This window comes from Acomys minous (genome assembly GCF_964271855.1).
Source record: "Acomys minous genome assembly, chromosome: 6".
NCBI lineage: Eukaryota > Metazoa > Chordata > Mammalia > Rodentia > Muridae > Acomys > Acomys minous.
In genome coordinates, this window is record NC_140487.1 from 55,158,460 (window position 1) to 55,182,445 (window position 23,986).

The window sequence follows — 23,986 nt, forward strand, 5'->3', positions numbered from 1 at the left end:
TCAATCACCTTCCCTGGGAAATTATTTTCAATAATCCTCCAGGATGCCGGGGGTGGGAGGAGCTTTCTAAGCCTCACAGGGCAGCTCATCAGCCCTCCCAGGTTCCCCTCCCCCTCCACATCTAGGTCCCTGCCAGATCTGGCCTCATTGGCCCCAATACAGGGGCAAGTAGTAAGTAGTAGTAAGTGTGTCAAAGGTCACTCTGATGTATCATGGGAGGCTGGAGAGAGGTGTCCAGGGCAATACAATTAAGATGCCCACAAGGAAACAGAAGTGGGAGGTGTACTGACAGGAAGTTGGCACGACCCTTAAATTCTTTTCTTTGCAAAATTTCACAGTCAAGTGATCGCTCAGTCTTTGCGGGCGAGTCCGTCCCTCCTAAGTAATCCCTAGTAACGTGTTGGTTCACGAAGGCACAGGAGACATTAAGGAACCCCTCCAGTGTGCGTTTCGGGGAGATAAGAAATGATTAGGTGCAAGAACAGTCATCCACTCGTTTGTCAAATACTGAACAAGTTGGCAGAATCGGACAGAACAAAGCATGCCTGATCCCTACCACTGATGAATACAGATTCTACAAGAAACACGGGTTTTGATTCCTTTTTTTTTTAATTGACTTAAAAAACCACACAAAATCATATAAAACTGACAACTGAGAAAAGCCATAAGGCAAAAAGGCCGATGTAGCAGTGGCCTGAGTCAAGTTCAAAACTGGGGAAACTGAGGCACTCTCTAGGCAGAAATATAGGTAGAAAGGATAGCATGTTCAAGTGCCCTACGCTGGGAGAGACTTGGCATTCTCAAACCTGACACACTGGCGTCTCCGAGCCTGGGGAGTGAAGCCCCTGGGTTGTCAGGTGATACCCAAGACTGTGACCCCAAATTTAGCACAAACTGTTTCCCTAAGCTCCACACGTAGCACCTTGCTGTCTTCTTCCTCATATACTATGTACCCAAAATGGAATTTTTGGTCTCCTCACCTCTCGCCTTGTTTTCACCCACATCTTTTCTGTCTCAGGCAATGGCAACTCCTTCTTTCCAGTCTTGGGCTGGGAACCTTGCCATCTTCCCTGACTCCTTCTCACATCAATTCATCAGCAAGTCCTGGCCACTCTACCATCAGGCAGAGTCTAACCCCCTACTCAGTCTCCCACAAGATCCCAGTCCACACCACCACCCTTGCTCCTATACAATCAGCTCTTCAGTACCACAAGAGAGATCATCAAAAGAAATGGGTCTGACTCAGGGCAACACTACTCGTGGCATCACTGAAGGTATCTGTTCTATTGCAGGAAGTTTCTAGGGACACTGGACTTGACGGTTCTCTCCTCACAGGTGTGTACGGCTTCCCACACCGCTGAGATGATGAAATGAATGCTTAGTGTGTCCAAATATGAGGTAGATGTCCAAGGATTTGGCACTTTTTCCTCACATTCCCCACACATTTTCCTTTGTGGTTCCTCAAACAGAGCAAGCCCACATTGGCCTGTGTGACAGTGGCATGGACTGCTTCACAGCCCCTTGTGTCTCAGGAATCGTGACTCTAGTTAGCAGATCTCTATCTTTAGGGACTCCCGCACTAGAGAGGCTACGGGGTACACATTGGCCTCGTGTCCAGCTTTGTCTTCCTTTTCAGCCCTTACTCTCTGTGACATGCGATCCACTTAGAAATACCCTCTGAAAGATTGTTGTCTGTTTGGTTGACTGCCACATGCCTAGAACCGGGAAGACTTCTAGAGAAAGGAAGAAAAGGGTTACCTTCAAGGGGGCCTTGTTGGGTCCCCATATAGTCATCCCCAGAAAGTATAATCTTTCTGCCTGGGTCCCAAGACCCCCCACCCCCACCCAGACACACAGAGGAAATAGATTGAGCCCTGAGAATTTTACTAAGATTCATTGAGCTCTGGGAAGATATGAGCTAGAGATAGAATTCCAGCTATGATGTGGGAGAGGGCAGGCTCACAGTAGGCAGGCCTATCCCTGAAAGAGGTGACCAGACCCTGGTCACTGCTGGGATGAAAGAAAAGGGTGAAGATAGCAGGAATATGAGATGTAGGGGAATGCCCAGACCAAATTAGTCTAACTGTTTCTGTTGTCTCTCTGTCTCAACGTTGCCTAAGCTCAATTCTAAAAGAAAGGGTTTCTCTTTTTTATTCAACCAGCTTAAAGGAAAGAGAGAAGCTCTTCTGAGTACATATTCCCCTTGCCAAGAGACTGATCCTGTATTTTAAAAAAGAATTGTTAAAAGAAAACCCACAGCAAACTTACCAATCAAACAATAGGGGATGGTTAAGAAATTATGGTAGAGTAACTCCAGGGATAGTGTGATAATCACCGTTTTCAAAACTGTGTAACAACATGAAAAAAAAATGTCTGCGGTATACTTTTAAGTAAAGAACGCAGTATTTTAAGATGCGATTATAAAAGTATCCAAGTATTCTGTTGTCTTCTGGATAAGGCATGGGAGGAAGTGTAAAACAGAGAGGCCCGGGATTCCGGAGGGTGATGACAATATGACGAACACTGCGCCCCTACTTTTAAATACCTGTCTACCCCATATGTCCATCTCCTCCCACCGCCCCCTTCTTCCCCCATCTCTCTTTGCGATGCTGGGCATAGAATCCAGGGCCTTGTGCACGCTAAGCCAAAGCTGCGCCACCATGTTATTCCTCCAGTCTACAGTTTCTTTAAGCATAGGGTTTTAAAGCCACGTGACGGCGGTGACCTTTTGTCCTATCCCAGGCCTGTCCTCCAAGCAAGTACCGGTGAGAGAAAGCATTCAGGACAACAGGACCCAAGTGTCTATTTAATCAAGTCACTCAGCATGAGTGCACCGCCCACTCCATGTTCTGGGTAAACATTCACCACATACAGAACCCTGTGAGCAAAGACAATCCAAGAGGGTCAGCTGGCATCCATACGGTGCTCAAAATCTAAGGGAAAGAATTTACTGTAAACACACACACACACACACAAATAAGTAGAATAAAATATTCATAGGAAGCCAGGTATGGTAGTACACGCCTGTAATCTTAACACTTGGGAGGTAGAAGCAGGAGGATCAGGAGTTCAAGGCCAGACCAGCCCACCTAGTGAGTTCAAGGACAGCCTGGACTATGTGGAAACTCTATTGTTTCAAAAACAAACAAACAGAACAATAAATAAGGAGTTAAGTGGGGTTTGTATCAGATTTTCATTTGGGAGATCAGGAAATAATGATGGTCAACGGCCTTGAAGAGGAGTGCTTCTGTGGTGTGTGTGTGTGTGTGTGTGTGTGTGTGTGTGTGTGTGTGGTGTGTGGTGTACATTACAGGGTACTGAAAGAGAGTGCCGCATGTTACAAGAAATAGGTTGGTTTGAATATGGCAAATGTCACCCAACACAACCACAGCTTACCACGGGCCTGGCTTGAACATGGGAAGAAGCCATGGGATGAAGGGAGGGCTAGCCTAGGGTCCTTAAGACGGGATGCTTTTGATCAGGGAATTGAGGTGTATACCAAGCTACTCAGTGGAAAGATAAATCTGGTAAGCAGAATGGAAAAAGGGCACACTCGGGAACGAGACACAACCTGCTCCAGCCCCCAACTTGTCCATTTAGTGGGTTTGTTACGTTCTGTATGCTCCTTCACTGACGAACCTCACTCTGTTCATCTGCGCAAAGGGTCACCTGGATCTTTGGTAGCTTTGTTGTGAAGGTGATGTGGTAGACAAAAGAAGAAACTTGGTAAATTATCTATTTCCCCTGTTTCTCAGTGTTCAAGGAGAGAGAGACAGAGAGAGAGACAGAGAGAGACAGAGAGAGAGAGACAGAGACAGAGACAGAGAGAGAGAGAGAGAGAGAGAGAGAGAGAGAGAGAGAGAGAGAGAGAGAGAGAGAGAGAGAGAGAGAGAGAGAGAGACAGAGAGAGAGACAGAGAGAGAGAGAGCAGAAGACGATGTGTGCCAAGGGAAGAAGCAGCATCACTGATGCTGAAAAAGCTGGGAGCCCAGAGGACAACAGTAGCCGTCAGTGAAATGGGTGCATCGGGATATGAACTTTGTCGTGATGTGGTTTCAAAATGCGGACTTTGGTCTTCCTCCTGCTGAGGAGAATAGAAGTGGTGCATACGCGCTATAAATCGTCCATCAACAACCAGAAAATCTGAATTTTTTCTTCTCCTCCTGAGACATGTATGGTCAGTCTGATATACATATATATGATGGCTTTTGTCCTTGTCACTTGTAACTATTGGCATAGAAAAATTATAAATGTTACTCTTGCCAGATGACAAAGTATCCTGGCATCTAATTCCTTCACAGGGTAAAAACTTGGGATTTCCTTTTGTCACACCAATCCTGGAGACAAACTGAAGGGCAAAATAAAAGGGAGTAGCAAGTTTCACAGCCCTTATCTTTAAATTGTAAAGTGTGGGATCTCTCCACAACTTGTTCCAAGATTTTCTGGGGGACAGCAAAGAAGCTTACAGTCAGCATCCCTCCAATGGCTCCTTAGTGGGCTCAGGCTCTTCTGCAGGGCACACCTGCTGTGATTTCAAGTATGCCTGGAGCACAGAGGCAAAGAGGAAAGGTAAAGAGAAGCCAGGAGAAGGGGAAGAGACTATAGTAACCTGTATATGTGTTGTCTAGGATTCCGTGTACCATTTAAGCACTGTGTATTTTGGTTTCTTTATCTGTGAGATAGGAAGGGAAATATCGCTCTGCAGGTTCCTCCATGCAGTAGTATGTCCCCTGAAAATTTCCTGTTAAATTACTTTAAAAGTCCTAAAAATGTAGACAACTGTCTTTGTCATCTTCTCGTTTGGAAAGCTACTAACCTGCACTCCCGGCATACTCAGGTAATCAAGTTTATTCCTTCTCAAGTCTCTGAGAGAGTTGAAGACCAGGCAGCTTAGTTGTTTAGGGGTTAAGATGTTTCTAGGTCTAGATAGGTGTTCTAAGTTGATAATGACAATGTGCTATGGAGACTGATTTACATTCAGAAACTTAGATGCACCAAGATAGGAAAGATGTCTTCTTCAAGGCTGTCAAATACAAATTGCCAAAACACTAAGAATGTAACATTTATATAGTTCCTGATTGTGTCATGGTTCCTCTTGCTATAGGTAATCTATTGTATATATGCGTAATAATATAAATGTATATGTAAAAAATAAAATAATTAAAAAGTAAAAAAAAGAAAAAAAAGAATGATGGAAGAAATAAAAGTCCTAAAACTGGGGGCCGGCAAGATGACTCAGCCTGTAAAGGCTGCCTCCAAGCCTGAGTGACGTAAGTTAGATGCCAGGGACCCATAAGGAAGAGGGAGAGAACAGACCTCTATAAAATGTCTTCTGACCTCCATTCTTGCCCTGTAGCATGTTACTGCATCTACATGAAAGCACACACACACACACACACACACACACACACACACACACACACGCAATGCACACGCGCACATACACACACACACAAGTATTATGTATATATGTGTGTGTATGCATGCATATACATATATGCGTACATAATATATATATACATATATATATAATGTAATTTCTGAAGTCTTATTAGTGGCTGGCTGCCTGGGCATAGGTTCTGGGTAAACAGATGGTTGATCTCTTAGAGAGGCACTTGGATCCTGATACTTGTAACTGCATTAAATAGTCATTCTTGATTTTACATGTTAGTATTCGTCCATTAACTCAGTATGCTTTTAACTTAACCATCCCTAACATATGTGAGAGACTGGCCCCATGGTACCAGGACTCCTCCCAGGGTTGAATAAATATCAAGATAAAGAACCCACTGTGCACGTAACATATTCATACACACACACACACACACACACACACACACAGATGAGCCACATGAAGCTGCTCATCTTTGATTGTGGCAATCCCAGGCTGATGCATTGCTGTTGCCTACAGTGTTGTGAAGATGTTAAAATATCATGAGCCAGAGGTTTTGCTTCTGGACCCCGTGCCTCTGGATCCACAACGTTTCTTCTGAGTGGGTGCCTGTAAGCCACGTTTCTGAAACTGGCTGCAAGCTCTGGTGAGTATATAAAGGTCAGTTGTTGCCAACTTCCCTTCTGTGGTCCCCACTGTCTTCTGAAGTCAGAAGCAGCCTCACCAGTACCCCAGACAAGCCGGTGCCCTCCCCTCTCCCTGGCAAACAGCTCCAGATTCCTGTACCATTCCCCGCAGACCCTGCTTAGGAACTTTGCATTTCTAGACTACCCCTGTGGAGTCTTCTCACAGGCCAGCATCTCTGTGAGGAGGAATGGGGTTTGGGTCCCTTTCCCAACCCACAAAGACACCTCATATGGCTTTCCTCACTGAGCCCTGGGCTAAGAAGAGTAATCAAGTAAACCCAAACAGAAGTGACCAAATAAGATGAAAGGTACTAAGCTCTTAATACACAGGGCATGCCCTGACCCAGGCCAGTCTCCAGAAAGGAGGCATTTGGTGTTGTGTGCCTAATTCTTGGCTGCTGACCCACACATGCACGCACAGAGGGGTTCGCACACACACAGGTGCACACCTTTATATCACCTCTCGGCATTGGTCTGAAATGGCAAAAGTCTTCTTTAGATCTTTTGCCATCCTATTAAAACACAAAAGCCACTCCACCTAGCATGGACCAAATGCTCTGTGCATTCTGTCTCCTATCTAGGGGACAGGCACAAACCTTGAACCCTATCAGGTAAAATATACATAGCACAAACCTTAACCATTGTAAGTGTATGTATAATTCCATGGTGTTAAGGATAGTCCCCTTCTTGTGCACTAATATCAAAATCTCCTATTTTTAAAGTATACATAAGTAATTAAATTAATAAAAAAAATGACTTCCCAAATAGAGCTTTTCAATTACATGCTAAATGTTAAATGTAAAACACCCACAAAATTCATTTTATAGCATTCCTCTTAATGGTACAAGGTTTTGGGGGGTTTTTTGTTGTTGTTGTTGTTGTTGTTGTTGTTGTTGTTTTGTGGTTCACTTTTTAGGTGTTTCTTTCGTGGAAAAATAAAAATAAAACTGGCATTTAAGGGTTAAGCTACCTGCCTTAAAAAATGTCTCTTTCACGGGGCATGTTGAGTTATTGTTTGTTTATTTGTTTGTTTTGTTTTGTTTTCTAACCAGTTTCCATAAGTGCTTCTAAAACACACGAAAAGCTAACAGTGTACTCCTCTCCCAGCACTGCCTCCAGCAAGCAGCAGACATTGCTGTTTGGGTTTTTTAATGTTTTGAATGGCTTGGGGATTAGCATGGATATTTAGCAAAAAGTACAACTTCAAATTATACGCTGTTTCACAGTGCCAAAAATCCGCATACCACCAACTCTATGACGTCCACGGGGCACAGTGCTAAGGACGGTGGCTGTTAGTCATCTGGCTTTGCAAATGAGAAGATGAAATCATAAACAGTGTGTGCAGGCTGCCTTAGAAGGAGGGTGTTTTCAATGTGATCTCAATTATGTTTAATGTAGCAATATCTTTTAAATCAACTGTATGTACCTACACCAATGTATAGGCTTGCCCTAAAAAGGAGGACAATTTATTCACAGGCATCCTAACACAAGATGATACCTGACGTGGTGGTGTAGGCTTGTAGTTCCAGGACTTGGGGCAGGGTGCTGTTGAAACAGGAGAATCTTGAGTTTAATGAAGTTTAAAGACAGCCCGGGCTACACAGTGAGACCCTGTCCCAAACAAAACAATGATAAGTGTGTCCACAAGCATATATCCTAGTAGCGTGTTAGTCCTTAACGCCCAAGGATTTATTTACATATAACTTTTTATATAATTATAAACACATACACACACACATAGGGGCCAGGGGAGAGAGATCAAATAATGCTTAGCAAAAGATATAGAATAACTGTCCCCTGGTATTGATCACAGGTCCCATTGTTCATTACAATGTGTTTATCACACATTGGTGATACAGACGGACCCAAAAAAAAAAAGTGCAATGGCCACACCCAACCCACTGCCATTATCAACAGAAAACAAAACCCAAATCTCCAAAGCCGGTGGCTCCAGACCAAGCATGAAGATGGCGCGTGGACACTGCAAGTGCTAAAGTGTTTTACTAAGTAAGCATCGTTAGGGAACCAGACTAGAGTCTATCCTAGTCAGTGAATGAGGGTCTTTTGCCTTCATTCCCCAAAACAGAAGAGCAACTTGCATTATTAATCTCAGTATCTATGCACACAGTCTTCTAATAGTCAACCATAAAGTAGCCCGAGAGTAGGTTGCCCTAGAAACTAACAGAAACACAGGCTCGCCACAGATGTCTCCATGCAACTTTTAGCACAGATTCCATGTTAGGAAGTTGCTATACATTTATGTATTGTTAATCAATCCAGGTACATGTAGCCTGAAGCTAAGGAATATATAAGCACAGAAACCATTAAAGTGTGTGGGAACACAGCACAGTGCTATTATAAACAAAACCAAAGGCAATGGCCAGAAACAAACAGAAGAGCCACACCTGCAGGCCACCCAGGGTTAGGCTTATATTCCTGTGAACTGGCACTCACAAAGCTGAGGTCTTTTCTTATCTGTCTACACTTTTAAGCAATGAACAAAAATGGTTTGCCTTGCCAATCTCTCAGTTTCTCCGTCAATAAAATAAGGTTAAAGCTATGCGTTCATAGCCAGGCAGTGGTGGCGCACGCCTTTAATCCCAGCACTTGGGAGGCAGATCCAGGCGGATCGCTGTGAGTTCGAGGCAAGCTTGGTCTACAAAGTAATTCCAGGACACTCAAGGCTACACAGAGAAACCCTGTCTCTGGAAGGAAAAAAAAAAGCTATGCATTCATGATTAGAGGCCGAATTCTTCCAGTTACTTAAGGACATGTTTCAAAAGCAGGTGATTCAATAGACACAAATTTGGAAATCGACAGCTCTGTAGCAGATGAGGAGAGAGGGTCACGGTGAAATGACTCAGAGAGTTGGAAGTGTGGAGGTTTTCAGCAATGTGAAGGCACGGGAAAAGAAGGAGGCCGCTCCTCTTCCCCAGAAGCAACGCTGCTGTGGACTCTACAAAACAGACATTTTGTTTTTATTTTTTGCATCCTGTAGGGGATGCAGGTACTGAGTTAGTCTATCGGTATAGTACACAGGTGTAAGAATACACACGGGTAGATGTAGTATAGAATGTTCTAGTGTTTATTGAGAAACGCCGAGTCTTAAAATATTTTCAAGGGTGACCAATAGGATGAATGCCTTCAGGCCATAGGATGATAATGGACACCTTGTCCTGAGCAACTTTGCTCTAGGTAGCAACAACAAGCTTACTAAATAAAGGCTCACAGGGAAGAAACCCTAAGGGATCCAGATGTGTCTACTGAAGTAAGATTTCCCCTCCCCAAACAGCTACAGGCAAGGAGCACTAGAGGCAGGAAAGCAAGCTGGCAAGATAAGCAGACTGTGGCGGTCCCGACCTTTTCCAAATGGAGGCTTTCCCGTGAGGTGACACGTAAATCAAATCTTAAAGCTAAGGCACCCAGGAAGCACTGTTCTAGACAGCCATATCAGGAGCTTACATATAACAGAGCTCATGTCTGGCCCGCAGGATAATCTCTTCATTAGTCATTCTGTAAAGTTTTCCCTCACCGTGTTTCCACTTTAATTTTTTTGTATTTGTTTATTCGTTTATTCTGTGTGTTTATGGGTGTGCATATGACAGCATGCATGTAGAAATCAACCCTGACATCGGGGTCTTCCTCCTCCTATCTGCCCTCTGGGGCTTAGGCTAAGGTGGTCAGGACTGGTGGCAAGCACCTTGGCTGCCTGAGCCACCTCAATATCCGCTAGTTATGTTTTCTTAGATGTGTTTTGTGAAGTCTGATGTGCCTGGATCCACTGCTAGCTGCCCCCAAGCCCTGAGTGAAGACTTCGCTGCAATCTCTTTCCTTGAGTAGACTCATGGAACCTTACAGAGGATTCCGTAAAAGAACCAAGGTGCTCAAGTTTCACTGCACATCAGAACTTCTTGATGGTCTTTTCAAGCACACAGAGGCCCCGCCCCACTCCAAGTCAACCAAGCCAGAATATTCTAAAGGAAGCCTGTGGGTATTTTTTTTTTCCTAAGTGCCACATATGGTTCCCTTGGGTTGCCATGATTAAGAGACATGCGCAGACTTGCATTGTCTGACATGGTAGTCAGCTGGCCACAGGTGGCTAGTGAGTACTTCACCTGCGGCTATCCCAAATCAAGATGGCAAAATACATCCTCGATTTCAAAGACTTAATACCGAAACAAATAAAAGAATGTAAATTATCATGCTGATGTTTTATATTGGTTACATGTTGAACTTTTAAATGATAATATTTGGGATATCTTGGGCCAAACAGTTACTAAAATGAACTCCTGTTTCTTTTTAATATGGCTTCTCCACACTTCAAGTTCCATTAGTTGCCCCGTCTGCTGGGATGTGCTGGTTTAGCCAATGGTCTTTCAGCATAAACAAGGAAACCAGCCAGATGAGGTAACACAAACCTTGGGACTTGGGAAACTGAGGCAGAAAGATCCAGAGTTGGAGGTCAACCTGAGTGTTTAATTGTGAGGGCGTCACACTTAAAAAGTTGGGTGCAACTTGAAGGGCTTTCTAGTCATAGGCATTGCCTGTGGCTATAGAGGCCATATCACTGTGGAGCCAGGAATGAGCCATAGACAGTCTTGACAGCCAATTAGCTTTCTCTGTTTTGCCCCACTAATTGTTTCTTCCAAGGTTGGATACGAAAGTTGAGCTATCTATGGGAAAAGAGCCCCTCTGTGCTGTGCACGCTTTGAGGGTATAGCGTTTTGGGACTACTCCTGAGCACAAAGCAGTCTCAAGGGATAGATACGAAAAAGACATCTAGAAAAACATTAACATGGAATAAATGCAAAGAATGGAGGAAGAGAACTTTTTTTTTGCCACACTTCAGCAGAGAAGTGACTCCAGGCCTGGGGCGGGGGTGGGGGTGGGGGTGGGGGGGCTGGCTCAATGGTAAAAGGTGCATGCCTACCATTCATGGGGCTCTGGAAGAAAGAAAAGACCAGACCAGGTGAGACCACACCATCCTATTGACACTGGAGGTGGTCAGCATCCTGAGAGCCGTTTTGACTCAGAACTCTTGACACGGTTGTTTCCTACTCTGAAGAGTCATGGTGTTGCCCTTGCAGGGAAGCAGGCCGTTTGCTCTTCCTGACTTTCACCCAGTCACACCTCAGTGCCCTGGTGGCAATGGACTTTACCCCCGGGTGCCTTCCACCCTCTGAGTTGCCAAAGTTGAAACCTGAACTTTAGAAGGCAGGTTTGCTCAGAAGAGAAAGATTCGGTTTCGATAAATTGGCACGGTCCTACCAAATAGGCCAAGTGAAAATTAAATGTCTTGCTTCTACCAGTCAGCTAATTTAAATAAAAACAAAGATCCTTGTTGTTATTATTTTCCCCCTTTTGGAAGCCGGCCGAGAGAGTTGCATAAAATTAGCCAAAATGTGTTACATCTGAGAAATCATGCCTGCAACATAGGGGCTCCTCGGTGTAATAAAAGAATAAAAGAGGCCTGGATTCTGATGTAAAATGCAAAGGGCTGGAAAGGAAAAGCTGTGGGTCAAGCCAAATGACACACACAGTACATGCATTCAGGGTTTCTGTTCAGATACTCTTGTTCCTCAATCCAGTGGCGACAGAGCCGACATCAGAGGAGAGAGAGAGAGAGGAGTGTTCTGGAGCCCTCGAAACTATTCCTGCTGGTTACAAGTAGTCGAGTTTTGCCAGTGAAACTCAAAGAGCACGCTCCCAGACAACTCACTTTGCGCAGAATAGCATTTACCTCCAAATTCACTCCTACGCTAACTCAGAAAACCTAATACGTTGCAGATGGGTGCCCAGCAAAAGCAAGCAAGCAGGAGCGAGCATGGCCCTTGCTCTGTTCAATAGAAGGACGACTGATTAACATAAACTTTCAGCCTTTTCTTGGGCCTATCCTTAAAGATGATGGAGACAGTAAAGAAAGTCATTGCTTCACCCTGAGATAGCCATTCCAACCATTTGAGTTCTGCCTAGTTTGGCTTCTTAAATGAGAGCATGAAATCTCAATAAAGTGGTTTTGTAAGGCTTGACATCAGCATGAAGAAGACTTTAAGGTAAAAAGTAAATCAAATTAAAAGGTCAGTATTAGGGAAATCAACATTTCTTACATATACACATGCAAATATAGACTAGAAACTACAGTTTGTTTGGTCAAGGTGGTCAAGTTAATTTTAAGAACTTATCTTTGAAAGGCTGTCGGTGAAAAGGCTTGAAAAGACGAAGGTTTCCAAGGCCTTTGGCCCTGCCCTGTGGGTCCCTGACAAGGGCATTTAGGCAGCCAGCCTGGCAGAAAGAGACTCTGAGCTGAAGGCAGAGGCCAGCCATTGAGACCTGGTTCCTGCTCTTTGGCATGGGCCTTGGACAAGCTAAGGGCTATAACTAGGTCTTGGGATCTGCTCCACTCACTGGAGAGACTGACCAGGAGACTCTCCCTAGCCCCAGCATCTATATACAGCTACCAGTTTCCACTCTCCACCCCATCAAAGTCTCTAGGCTGAGTAAAAAAAAAAAAACCTTCTTCCCTCCAGGATCAGGTCAAGTCAATTGCCAACATGGTAATTTTCCATTCTTGTTAATTTGGGGGGAAGGGGGATTAGAAATGTGAACCTTAAGGAGATAGAAGAAATCAACAGAAATATGCAATTCCAAATCAGTGCGTTTATTCCTACTTCTCAGATAAAAAGAGGGAGAAGACCATAGACTGAGCCTGTAGGAAAAGCAAACTGGTATCCTATGTCACATCAGAGCTCTGAGAATTCTTTGAAAGTCCCAGAGTCTTTTTTTTTCCTGGTGTTTTCGGCAGTGTTATCACTGCTTGGAAACTCTTAAGAAGACTTCCCTCTTTCTAAAAATGTTCTTATGTTGAATTCCTCATTTGTCATTCCCAACTCTAGAACTAATGAGTATTAACTATATATTAATTGCTCTCTTTTCTTAATTACAAAATCTAATAATTATTTAGTTAAAAACATTACATGAAGTCCTTTGTTTTTTTTTTCAAGCACTACGTTTCTTATGTGACAAAATAGCTCATTTAATTCACAAATAACATCAGGAAGAGCATCATTGGGACCTTCCAGACTTAAACACTCAAGGCCGCTGCTCCCTCTGCATCGCCTTACCTCAATGGTCTAATTTTCTTAAGCAGAATTTGGAGAAACGGTCCTAGGTTTAATGTTTGAGCACTGATTTACAAAGCCCTCGGCTGATTCCCATAACAGAGCGACAGTCAAACTGGACAAGATAATGAATTGACTGAGACCATTGTCCAGCTTCATCCAAGAAAGCTGCCTCTAAAAAAAGATCTTAAATTGCCTTAGCAATCCAATTTGCAAGCAGCAAAAGCAGCATATAGATGGGAAACACCAACCTTGATCACATTAATTTTATGACTAACAGCATTACTTTGAAGAGGAAAAGAAAAGAAAAGATGGCTAAAATAAGACCAATCAAATCCTAACTCCAACCTAATAGTACAACCAGAAGAAAACTAACGGCACAAACAAAGTTCACATCTGGGGATGCAGGGACCATCCGACTCCAGCAGAATAATTTTCAGCTATAGATGAACACTCCAATGATTATGATTTCTAAAAAAGTAACTCACAGTAGGAAATCAGGAGGCTGCACATGTGACATCACTCAAGCCGCAGCGGAGAAACTGACTCGTTTTGAACATGCAGGTGTGAGAAACTGGCAAATGGTTATAATAAAAATATTCGACAACTGAAAAGCTATACAGGGAAAGTGTCTAAGACTACCATGTTTTTCACCACCGATTCAAAAGCTGAGACATCAAAGCAAGATATAAATAAAAGCATGCATTCTATTTTTTTTTTTTTTGTAGGAACAGTCTAATAAGCTGAGTGTTCAGTATAAAGTTGGTAAGTTCAAAACTGACTTCTGCCTGACAGGTAATTTATGGGTACCATTCATATACATTTTAAAAAATCTGACTTGAAGATATTCTTAACTGAGTAAATGTATTTACTATGAGTAAAGTTGAAAATAAAAACTGATACAAAATAAGGAGTTAAGATAATAAATTTTTTATTAAAATGTTACAAACAACAGAAAATGAGAAGACAGTGAGTTATCTTAGAATTTTAAAACTCAAGTAAAACTTATATTTAATCAATAGCATCCTTCTTTAGGGGAGCCTGCATCTGAGTTTGGATGTGGAAATGGTTTTTGTTTTGTTTTGTCTTTAATCTTTAGGTTTCTCTTAAAAGAACACTCTTCTTGCTAAAACTCAAGTACTCATTAAAGAGAACGTGAATGCTTTCTGAAGATAGGATCTTCACCTGAAACCTTGCTTGCTTTTCTTCATAGTCTCCCCCACAGCAGTTCACAGAAATTTTTATTCCAGAAATAAAGATATCACACACACACACACACACACACACACACACACACACACACACACCTATACAAAAATCCCAGTCCTCCCAGCAGACTAACAGAAACCACATACAAATGCAAACTAAAAATCCACTTCCACATCCTATCTGTGAAAATATAAGGTTGATCTCAACTGATGCACAGCGATTTCTCTGTTTCACTAACAGGAGCATGCTCTTACCATGGCTTGAAGGGTAAACGCTCAGCGTGTTGCCTTCTGCGTCCCCAGATCAAAATTTCCCCTTCTTTCTTGTAACTTCTTTTAACCAGCAAGATCAGAAAGGAAGCAAACCTTTGAGCACTTGCCTCAATATTTCAGACCCGGAGACTGCGAACTAGCTCTTAGCCAAAAAGAGAAAAGGCCTGGCCCTTCGAGACCACTCTGCAACTCAAAGCTACCTCATGCAGTGTGGCACCCTCTCTCCCTCCTCCTCTAACTTTCTTTTAGTAATGAGACTAGTTTTTCCAGTAGCCCTGAACTCCTTAGATTTAACTGACATGGAAAATGTGACTAAAAACTTGTAGAACTGTCTAGCCTCCAATCCTACACAGAATGAACTTTGTTGTGTTGAAGAACACCTCGCAAGCAGCTACTTGCTGAGTTTCTACTCCTGCTGCGCTCTGCAGCACAGAACACCAAATAGCAGTGCGCCATCTAGTTAGCAAAGTGCAGTCTCCATGTGTGAAGGGGGGACACCTTCCAGCCCTGGGAGCTAAGCTTGTCAGGGTTCAGCCACTCTAAAGGTTCAATTGTTTATTTAAATAAAAAAAATATCGCTACTGGGATAATCCACATCTCATGGATATGGGAAAATTTAGGTTATAATGGCACTACAAACTTTTACATCTAACTTTGATTTACAAGATAAAAGCAAGTTTTAAATTAAAAGGGCTTTCTGTTAATGGGGCTTATTATTCTGAAGACGGGACTGATTTTCTTCGAAAGTTGTCCCTGGGTGCATGCCTATTATCTTTGCTTTTCCCCTTCCACTAATGAGCGGTTATCTAAAGAGCCTGTTAATCCTCTGATGTGTGCTTCTGGTCAGAGGTAACAGTTTGAATAAAAGCACTAATCACTGATCAGTAAATCACCGATCATTAATCACGCTCTCCAGGGTCCATGACCCGGCCATTTTCCCCTTAGGTCTCTGCATCACAAACAAGAACTTTAACATTTTCAATGCCCGTGCATCGCATGGGGGGGGGGGGCGGGGCTATACTATTTCATCTCTAGATGCGAATAAATAATAAATACTGCCACAAACTTGAGGAAGAGGGTGTCAATCAGTCTCCAGGCACGAGTTCCACAAAGCCTGCTCTACAGCCAGAGCATGTTGGAGAAAGCAGATCTAATTATAACAAAACATGTCCCTCAAGAATGCTACCTATTTGAAATATAAAATGTCCTTTGCTTAGCCTCCTCCATCTCTAAATCAAAGAGCCCTCAAATCCCCTGTCCCTCAGTCAAAAGCTTGTGCCTGTGTTTTTGGTTTTACCCTATGTCTGCTTTCAGTCTTCAGTCACCCCAAAAAGTTTTCACTCCCTGCTTCCTAAACAACTCACACACAGTGGTGGTATTGCTGCTGGTGTTGTTGTAAAGGGCAACTGGGGAAGGACTCAGTTCTGTAAAATTGGGCACTTAACTTCCTCTGAAAACATAGAAACTCATGGCTCAGAAGAAGAAACTACCCTGCGCGGCGATGCATTATATGGTGTTTTCAGCTCTAAGACACATCCCCTTGCTTTGGAAATTAAACATCGTCTAATCTAGATTCTTTTCCGCTAAACCTTAGACAGTTCCTCCATCCTTCCCCTAGGGCCGCGCGGTTCACTGGACTCTTGCCTTTTAGCTGTGGGTATGTAGCGTTCCTAAGTCACCATAGGGACACAGCATTAGCACGTAAGGCTTCAAAAACCTTTCCAGGGGTTTTCTACCAAGGCTGAGCATTCTTGCCTGGAAAGGGGCGGGGAGGGGGGGGTCTGGATAGTGCCTTACTTAAATAATAAAAAAGGGCAGATTGAGCGCTCCTCAGGTACAGTGCTTGTTCAGGCACCAGAAGCTCTTCTGCTCACTCCTGGGACAGCTTTCCCCCTGGGGGAAACTGTAAAAGGCGGGGGCAGGCCAAAAGATAACGAGGTGGGCGGGGGAGGGACGGAGGAGGAGGGATCAAGGGAGGGAGGGCAATAACAATGTCCAGGGGGACACCGCAATTGCTCCGGGGGGGAGCACCCCCTCCCCTAGCAGAGTTGCTTTGTCAGCATTCTGAGTGCCCCCACCCCAAGCCTTGAGTATCTGAAGCCCTTAATCAAACACTTACTGGGCTGCAGAATGACGTAATGGACCTGTAGCCAGCCTTTATTCTTTGACACATGTCAGGGAGAGGGAAAAATAAAAAACCAAACAAGCTTTGCAGACACTGACAACGATGTACAAGCAGCCCACTCCAGTTCCCGGCCTTGAACCAGCAGCAGCAAGTGGGGGCGGCACTCGTTCAAGGAAAGTTGAAGCTTTTACTACTAGCCACCCTCTGGAAATAAAACTATGAACCGCCCCCCAAAAGCTGAATATAGTCCCCCTGAAGTGGTGGGGAAAGGGGAAGGGGAGGGTCTGCTTCGCTCCTTCTTGTCTGAACCCTCTAAGAACTTTGTGAAAAGTTTAAGCGGTTCGGTGAAGAATCAGGCTCAAATGCAGGCTCCATCGCCGGTGTTGAGAACTGCCTGGGAGCAACGCAACGCGTCTTGGGCCCCAGCTGTCATTTGGTGAGGCAGCCCGGAAGAGGTAACTGAGCCAGCGCTAAGGGGATGGAGGCGGGAGGCGGCTGCAGGCGTGAAGGCGAGGGCCCTGGAACACTCTCAAGCTGGAGCGCCTGGAGCGAAAGTCAAGTATCCTCCAAGGGCAACCGCCCCTCCCCGGGCGCGCGCCCACCAGCTGCAGCCGGCAGCGGGGCTTAGTGATGGCAGCAGCCGCTTGGCACTCGGGGAGAGAGAGAGCCCCCTGTGCACTCGGCCAGCCGCCCCTGGGTGACCCGGCGTCTTTGTCGCACCGGTTGGAAGTTTGCAAACTTTCTCCGGGGGTTCCGCAGCATCACTGAGAAACTGGGGACACGGGTAGGCTCCTGATTCGTAGTCTCTGTAGCTGCCGCTGCCTCTGCCACTGCCGCTGCTGCTGCTGCTACCGCCACCGCCGCCGCCGCCGCCGCCGCTTGACCACACTTCTGGAGGGTTCCGCACCTTGCCAGGGCTCTGGAGGCAAACATACACCCCCGATTCATAACTGTTCCCCGTGTCAGGGAAACTCACGCGCGCTTCCATACACGCATGCACACTGGGTCGGACACGGCTCTGCCTCCACTCAGCATCCCTCCAGACGCACGGCGCAGCAACCACCGAGACGCACTCCAGGACGAACGCGGCGTGGGGTCTCTGAGTGGCTACAGGACACAGCTCAATTCCACAGTCCACCAGCAATTGGGGCTGGACTTCCCTCTGATCCGCCAAAGTGTTTACAAACACAAATCAAGAAAGAAAGAAAAAAAAAGCATCGCATCCTTCTGCTCCTTGCCCTGTGACCTGCCCATTGGACCAAGTAACCTCGCGGCTGCAGTAAAGAACCAACCCCTGCAAACAAGGACGCTCCCGACTCGGCTCGCGCGGCAAGTGCAGCGAAAGTGGCTAAATGCAAAAGCCCCAGAAGTGGCCGCGCTGTATTTTTAGGAACTTACCAAACAAGTGTGGAGAAGGCAAGAGCCGAGCCCGGGTGAAGGGACCACGTTGGACTGAGCAAAGATTACAATACATTCTATTTAGAGTGCATTACATCACCCCCCCGGTGACGTCACGTGGGATTCCTGAACTTCTAAATCATTGCGGTCCGCTGGGGAAGGAGGGAGAGAGGGGCGGGGTCCGGAGCCGAGGGGGCGGGCCCCATGTCCGCCCCGCCCAGGCCCCGCCCCTGGAGCGTACCCGGGTGCTTCTTGGCGGCAGCGCTGGTGATCGCGCAAGCAACAGCTTGCACAGCCCAGCGCCGAGTAACACGGCTCCCCGACATTAATGCTGTGAGTCAACTTGGAAACAATCCTGATACTTTCAAAAAGGACTACGCAGGAGACACGGACACGATCTCTCCTGCAAGAAGTGCCTCTAGGGTCAGAAAGGAGTAGTAAGGTTTGGCGTGTGAGGAAGAGAGGAGGTAAGGATGCTAAAGGAGACAGGGAGAGACTTTTGCACTTACAAATGCAGGACGCTTCCCACTCCTCACCCTCACCTCACAAAGATATTCAGATCCGTTGCCTGCGACAGCTGTGACCTCATTGCAGTATTGTCTGCAGGCTGGCCTCTCAGCATTATATCTACTGTCTGCCACCCCTCTCCGCACCAACCTCAAGGGCGTAACTTCTTTCTTGTGCACACTCAGTAGGACTACACCCAGCCCCCAGCCTTCCCTAGTCCCGCACGGTGCATGTGCGGACCTGCAAGAGGAGAGTCTCTCCTGAAAGCGAAAGGTGAATCTCAGCCAAGAGCCAAGTGATGTGCCGGATTTAGACTCCGCGTCAGCGCCGGAAGGGCCCTGGCCATTGCTTCCGAAAGAGCCTGTTACTGGCCCAAGCTCACCGGCTGGGAAGTGGCTGAGCCAGGGCTAGAATACAGAATCTAGGGCCAGGTCTGCAGCGAGGAAGGAGAACTGACTTTTTCTGAGTGGGCCAGACGCCACCGCGATCACCGATCACCGTCCTCACCTTTTGGAAACTCTCCCTTTGGCGAGACTGAAAGCCATCCCGCAACAGCTCACACTTTGCTAAATGCACACCGCTTCCTTCTTCCTCGTGGGACCTTGGCACAATAAGAAAACACGGGGCGGTGTTGTAATTATCCCCATTTCACAGCCAAGCTAAGACAGACCCCAGAAGGCTAAGAGCGGGCCTGATGAGCAGGGACCACTCTATGCCATAGCTAGCCCCAGATCCCAACTGGGTTCCTTGGTAGAACCAGCGATGTTAATTCTCTTCCTTTGGGTGACTGGCGGTTAGAACTTCAGCTGAGAACTTCCTGGCTCGGAGTTGGAGCTTTGCTTAGGAACAGCTTAGCCCCCATTATCGAACAATAATGGCTCCTGACATTTATGTAACATCTGACATTTATATAGCACCTCTCATTCCAACGCATCCCAGCCGTGACTGTGCAGTCTGCCAGCGGATCATGACCAGACTGGCTAGGAATCGTAATGCTTTGCCCGAAATTGTCACATTTCTGAGCTGGGTTTGACATACTAAGTGGAAGAGTTTTCTGTTCCCTTTCTGGTCTGAAGTGGTTCCCTGGTTCAGGGTTCCCTGAAACCACAGGGCTGACAATTGCTTTTTCCTTGCAGCCTTCAAAAAAAAACAAACAAACAAACAAACAAACAAATCTATTCAGTGAAGTTTCTATGTGTTCTTTCCTCAGTGGAGCACTGAAGGAACTGCGAAAGAAGACTCCAAGTCCTAACCTGAATCTGAACCAATAAAACCTTGGCTGTGACAGCTCAATTATCCTGGCTTAGGAAAGGAAGCCATTGATAGCCCATGGAGCCAAGGCTTCTGTGCTCACATTCCAATCTCACTTAGCAGTACAGCCTTGCTCACCTAAGGCAGGGAGCAACCTCCTTCTTCTTCAGAGAAAAAGAAGGAGCTCAAAGGAATAGAGGCGACATAATAGAGTTCAAGCCGAGAGCTGACGCCTTTCCGCAGTGGACACGTAGAGACCAGAGGGATGAAGTGAAGAATTAACTAAGCAAAGCCGGGATGACCACCAAAAGAGCCACGAACCTGCAAGAAATTAAATGGTTTGGTGCGCGACATTCTCTAAACAGAAATGTGAGCAAGTGAGCTTTCATAGAAGCACCATCCAGATCTCTTAAATGTGATGTTGGCAGTATTTACGGCAACTCAAGAATTACAGCATTTGCTTTAACAAATGTGCATGCCTCTGGGTGAGTGTCCTGTAGGATCCACTCTTTCTATAAGTGAAAATACTGGGACTAAGGCTGTTGTTGGTGGGCATTCAGTGATACTAAGTTAGTAGTAAACTTAGCCAGTAATTGGAAAAGAGAATTCCCTATCATTCCCAGGCCCACACTACCTTCCATGTGTAGTGTGGGCCCATGGACGGCAAGCAGCCTCTTATCCATCAGGCCCCAGCAACAGCCCTCATGCGGCTCACGTGTCTGCCTTGTGCTGGTTCATCTAGTCTCATCCAAGATTTCCCAGAACTAAAGTACCATGGAGGCAAGGGTGTAAGGATGTTTCTGGGAGTAACTCAGTAGGTGGTGGCATAGCCTATGGCTATGGGATGCTAGCACGCAACCTGGAATCCCATCTCACCTCCAGGTCTCCAGTGGGACATGTGGAAACAGGGTCCTTTACACCAAAATCAAGCAAAGATAGCTGGGGTACCACCCACCTAAAGACACCCACGCATAAGCCAGCCTGGTGCTGAGAAGGCCGGACCTGTGAAGAGCAGAGTAGCATCTACACTGACAAAAACAATCCATAGCTCCCTGCCAGACTAGGGGTTTTCCCTTGTTGGACTAGGAAGGGATGAATCTTGGGATCAAAGTCATGGATTTACCTTTACCAAGGCCTAAAGAAATTTCAGAGTTAGCAAACCAACAGCCTTGCTGGGACTTGCTGAATGCTGGGCACAAACAGTTCAGCTACGGGGGAAAAAACTACATACACACACACACACATGCACATGCCAGAGGTCAATATCAGGTTCTTTCTCAATTGCTGCTCACCTTAATTTTTAAGACAAGGCCTTTCATTGCCCCCTGAAATCTGTTAATTCAGCTGGGCTGGCTCACCAGTACCCTCCAAGGATTCTCCCTGTCCCTGCATCCCCAGTACTGGGTATTATATCCCCAGTGCAAGCTGTGCACATGGATTTTTTTAAAAAACTGGGGTGCTCAGGTTCTCATGCTCACACAGCACTTTACCAGCCAAACCATGCACCCCCACCCCAAGTCCCTTGGAAGAAATTCTTTGGCCCTGTGCTTTGGGTTCAGTCATCTGTCCAACTTACAATGAATGTTTGCAAATCGTCCCAGTGCTGGGCTTTAATAACGATCCATAACAGTGGTCGGAGCTGCAGAGATAGCCCAATGGTTAGGAACACCACCTGTTTTCCAGAGTCCCCCAGTTCGATTCCCAGCACATGTGGTGGCTTACAAGTGTCTATAACTCTAGGGAATTCAGTGCTGTCCTTTGGCCTCCATGGACCTCAGGCAGCACACACATGGTGCACAGGCATAGACACAGGCCAACACTAATACACACAATACAAAGTGTGAAAAATAATGATAAGGGTCTCCCTCCCTGTATCTAGTTACTGAAATTAGGTACATTAGTTAAAGAGATCCTCACACTTTGGTAACCAAGCACTAAGCACCAGGATAACTAAGCAGTAAACACTGTGGCAGCATGTTAAAGGGAGCATCTTGGTTCTGACCTCACCAAGGATGTCAGCTCAAAGGGCCCAGGAGTCTATATGTGTGACTTTCATGTGAGTCTCTTGGGACCTTCACACCGGGTGATGCTATTTTAGTGAACTCTTACAGGAGAATTAGTGGGGAGGAAGTGGATACAAGACCAGGAAAAGGGCCTCCTTGCATCATGGTTTTCCTCTTCGTTGCAGTCTTTTTCTTGTGAGTTTTGGATTTTTGTTGTCGCTATTCTTTTTTTTTCTTTTTTTTTTCCAACATAAAAAGCACGGCCAAGGACTCCTACGCTCCACATCAATTCCCTGGCAGTGACCTCCTCCCACTCCAAACACATCTCAGGGCATGCTTTGAGGCTTCCTCGGAGACACTTTGCTTTCTTGCTTGCTTGCTGCTGCTGCTGCTGCTGCTGCTGCTGCTGCTGCTGCTGCTGTAGACTGGAAGCCTTGATGGTGCACAGGCTTTTCGTACTCTGCTAGCAATGGTGGTAGAAGGGAGCTTGCTGGAATTAACTCAGAAGTCACTCCCAGCTATGGCTCCACTTAGGAAGTCTCTATCCCTCCTAAAATGGATCATCACAGGGTGTTTTTATTATCTCTCTTGAAAGGACGTAGACTCTCAACTGACAAACTGAAAAATGCATGCAAAGCAATGTTATAGTTTGAGTCTGAAAATAGCCCCTGGAGGCACAAGTTTTAAATTAAACACTTTAACACATGGATTTATCATTTCTACTATAATGTTTTTGCTAGCTTCTTGAGAATGGCACACACACAGGTACAATATATTTTGATCTTATTCATACCCATTACTCTTTCTAAATCTTCCCAGATATACTCTGTACCCCACTCCCCCCAAAACTGTGTATGTGTGCCCCTTTTAGAATGCACTGAGTCCACTTTGCACTGCCCAGATAGTGATGGCTGTGGACTATTCACTGGAGCTTGGTTGACCCACCAGAGGACACTCTGTTAGAGAAAATGGACTTCCCATCCCCAGAAGCCAATGGCCATAAATAATGCCTCAACTGAGGGTGGGGACTTACGAACCCCTCTCTCCTCCACGCTAGAATGCTGACTGGCTGGCTCTTTGGCAAGTCTTGGCCAGGGAACCACAGCTGCTGTGAGATCATGCATGCAGAGGTCCTTCTATGACCAGAAGACACTGTCTAATCTGGCGCTCCCCACCCTCTGGCCCTTACAACCTTCCTCTCTCCTTCTCTTTGGTGGTCTCTGAACTTTGGAAAGAGGGGTGTGGTACAGATAAGTACCCCAAAGACACTTGTTCTCTGCACTTTAACCATGTGTGAGTTTCTTGCATTAATCGCCATCCACTGCACAGTGAAACCTCTCTGATGAGGCCTGAGAGTTAGGCTCATTTACAGGTATAGAAGTGCAGATTAAGAGGTCAATTTGATGCTATGTCCATTTAGCAAAATAGTAGGTGTAGGTTCACCTGTGAGGCTGTGAGCTCCACGCCATGAGTTCTTGGCCAGATTCACAGTACCAGCCCTCCAGGCAAAGCCACAAACCACATTAGAATGTACCCAGTTATCCCACACTACTTGTGCCACAGTTGCACCCATAGATTAATTTTGTAATATATTTTTAATTGAAATAGAATACATCACCATCCCCATGCCTTTCCTCCAATCAGTCCTTCCCAGGAATTTTCCCTCCAACTCCTCCCATGTCCCTCCACTCTCATGTTGATGGCCTCTTTTTCTTTGAGTATTAATGTTACACACCACACACACACCACACACTACACACACACACTCATACATATAGCACATATACACACATGCACACACTCACACACAAATCAAACATACACACCACATATACATGCATGCACCTACACACATATACAGTACACCATACATACACAACACACACATGCACACACATTCACACATATACACCACACACACCACACACACATGTACATGCACACACACATATACATGCACACACACACAAACCAAACATACACACCATACACACACGCATACACACACACATATACAGTACACCA

The 23,986-nt window shown here is 45.5% G+C and overlaps 1 protein-coding gene across 5 annotated transcripts in view; it reads right to left on the bottom strand.

Annotated features, from left to right (window-relative positions):
• Positions 1-20,499, bottom strand: part of CREB5 (cAMP responsive element binding protein 5) — a 394,107-nt gene extending 373,608 nt beyond the window's left edge. For 2 of the 5 annotated variants that reach the window (XM_084787602.1, XM_084787606.1), the window contains exon 1: positions 14,660-16,784. In XM_084787602.1, the coding sequence (XP_084643728.1) occupies positions 14,660-14,662 (3 nt within the window). In that variant the 5' untranslated portion in view covers positions 14,663-16,784. Of the gene's footprint in view, positions 1-14,659; positions 16,785-18,200; positions 19,038-19,214 lie in introns of those variants that run through there. The other 3 variants (XM_084787603.1, XM_084787605.1, XM_084787604.1) reach the window with 3 other exon arrangements.
• Positions 20,500-23,986: the final 3,487 nt, after the last annotated feature.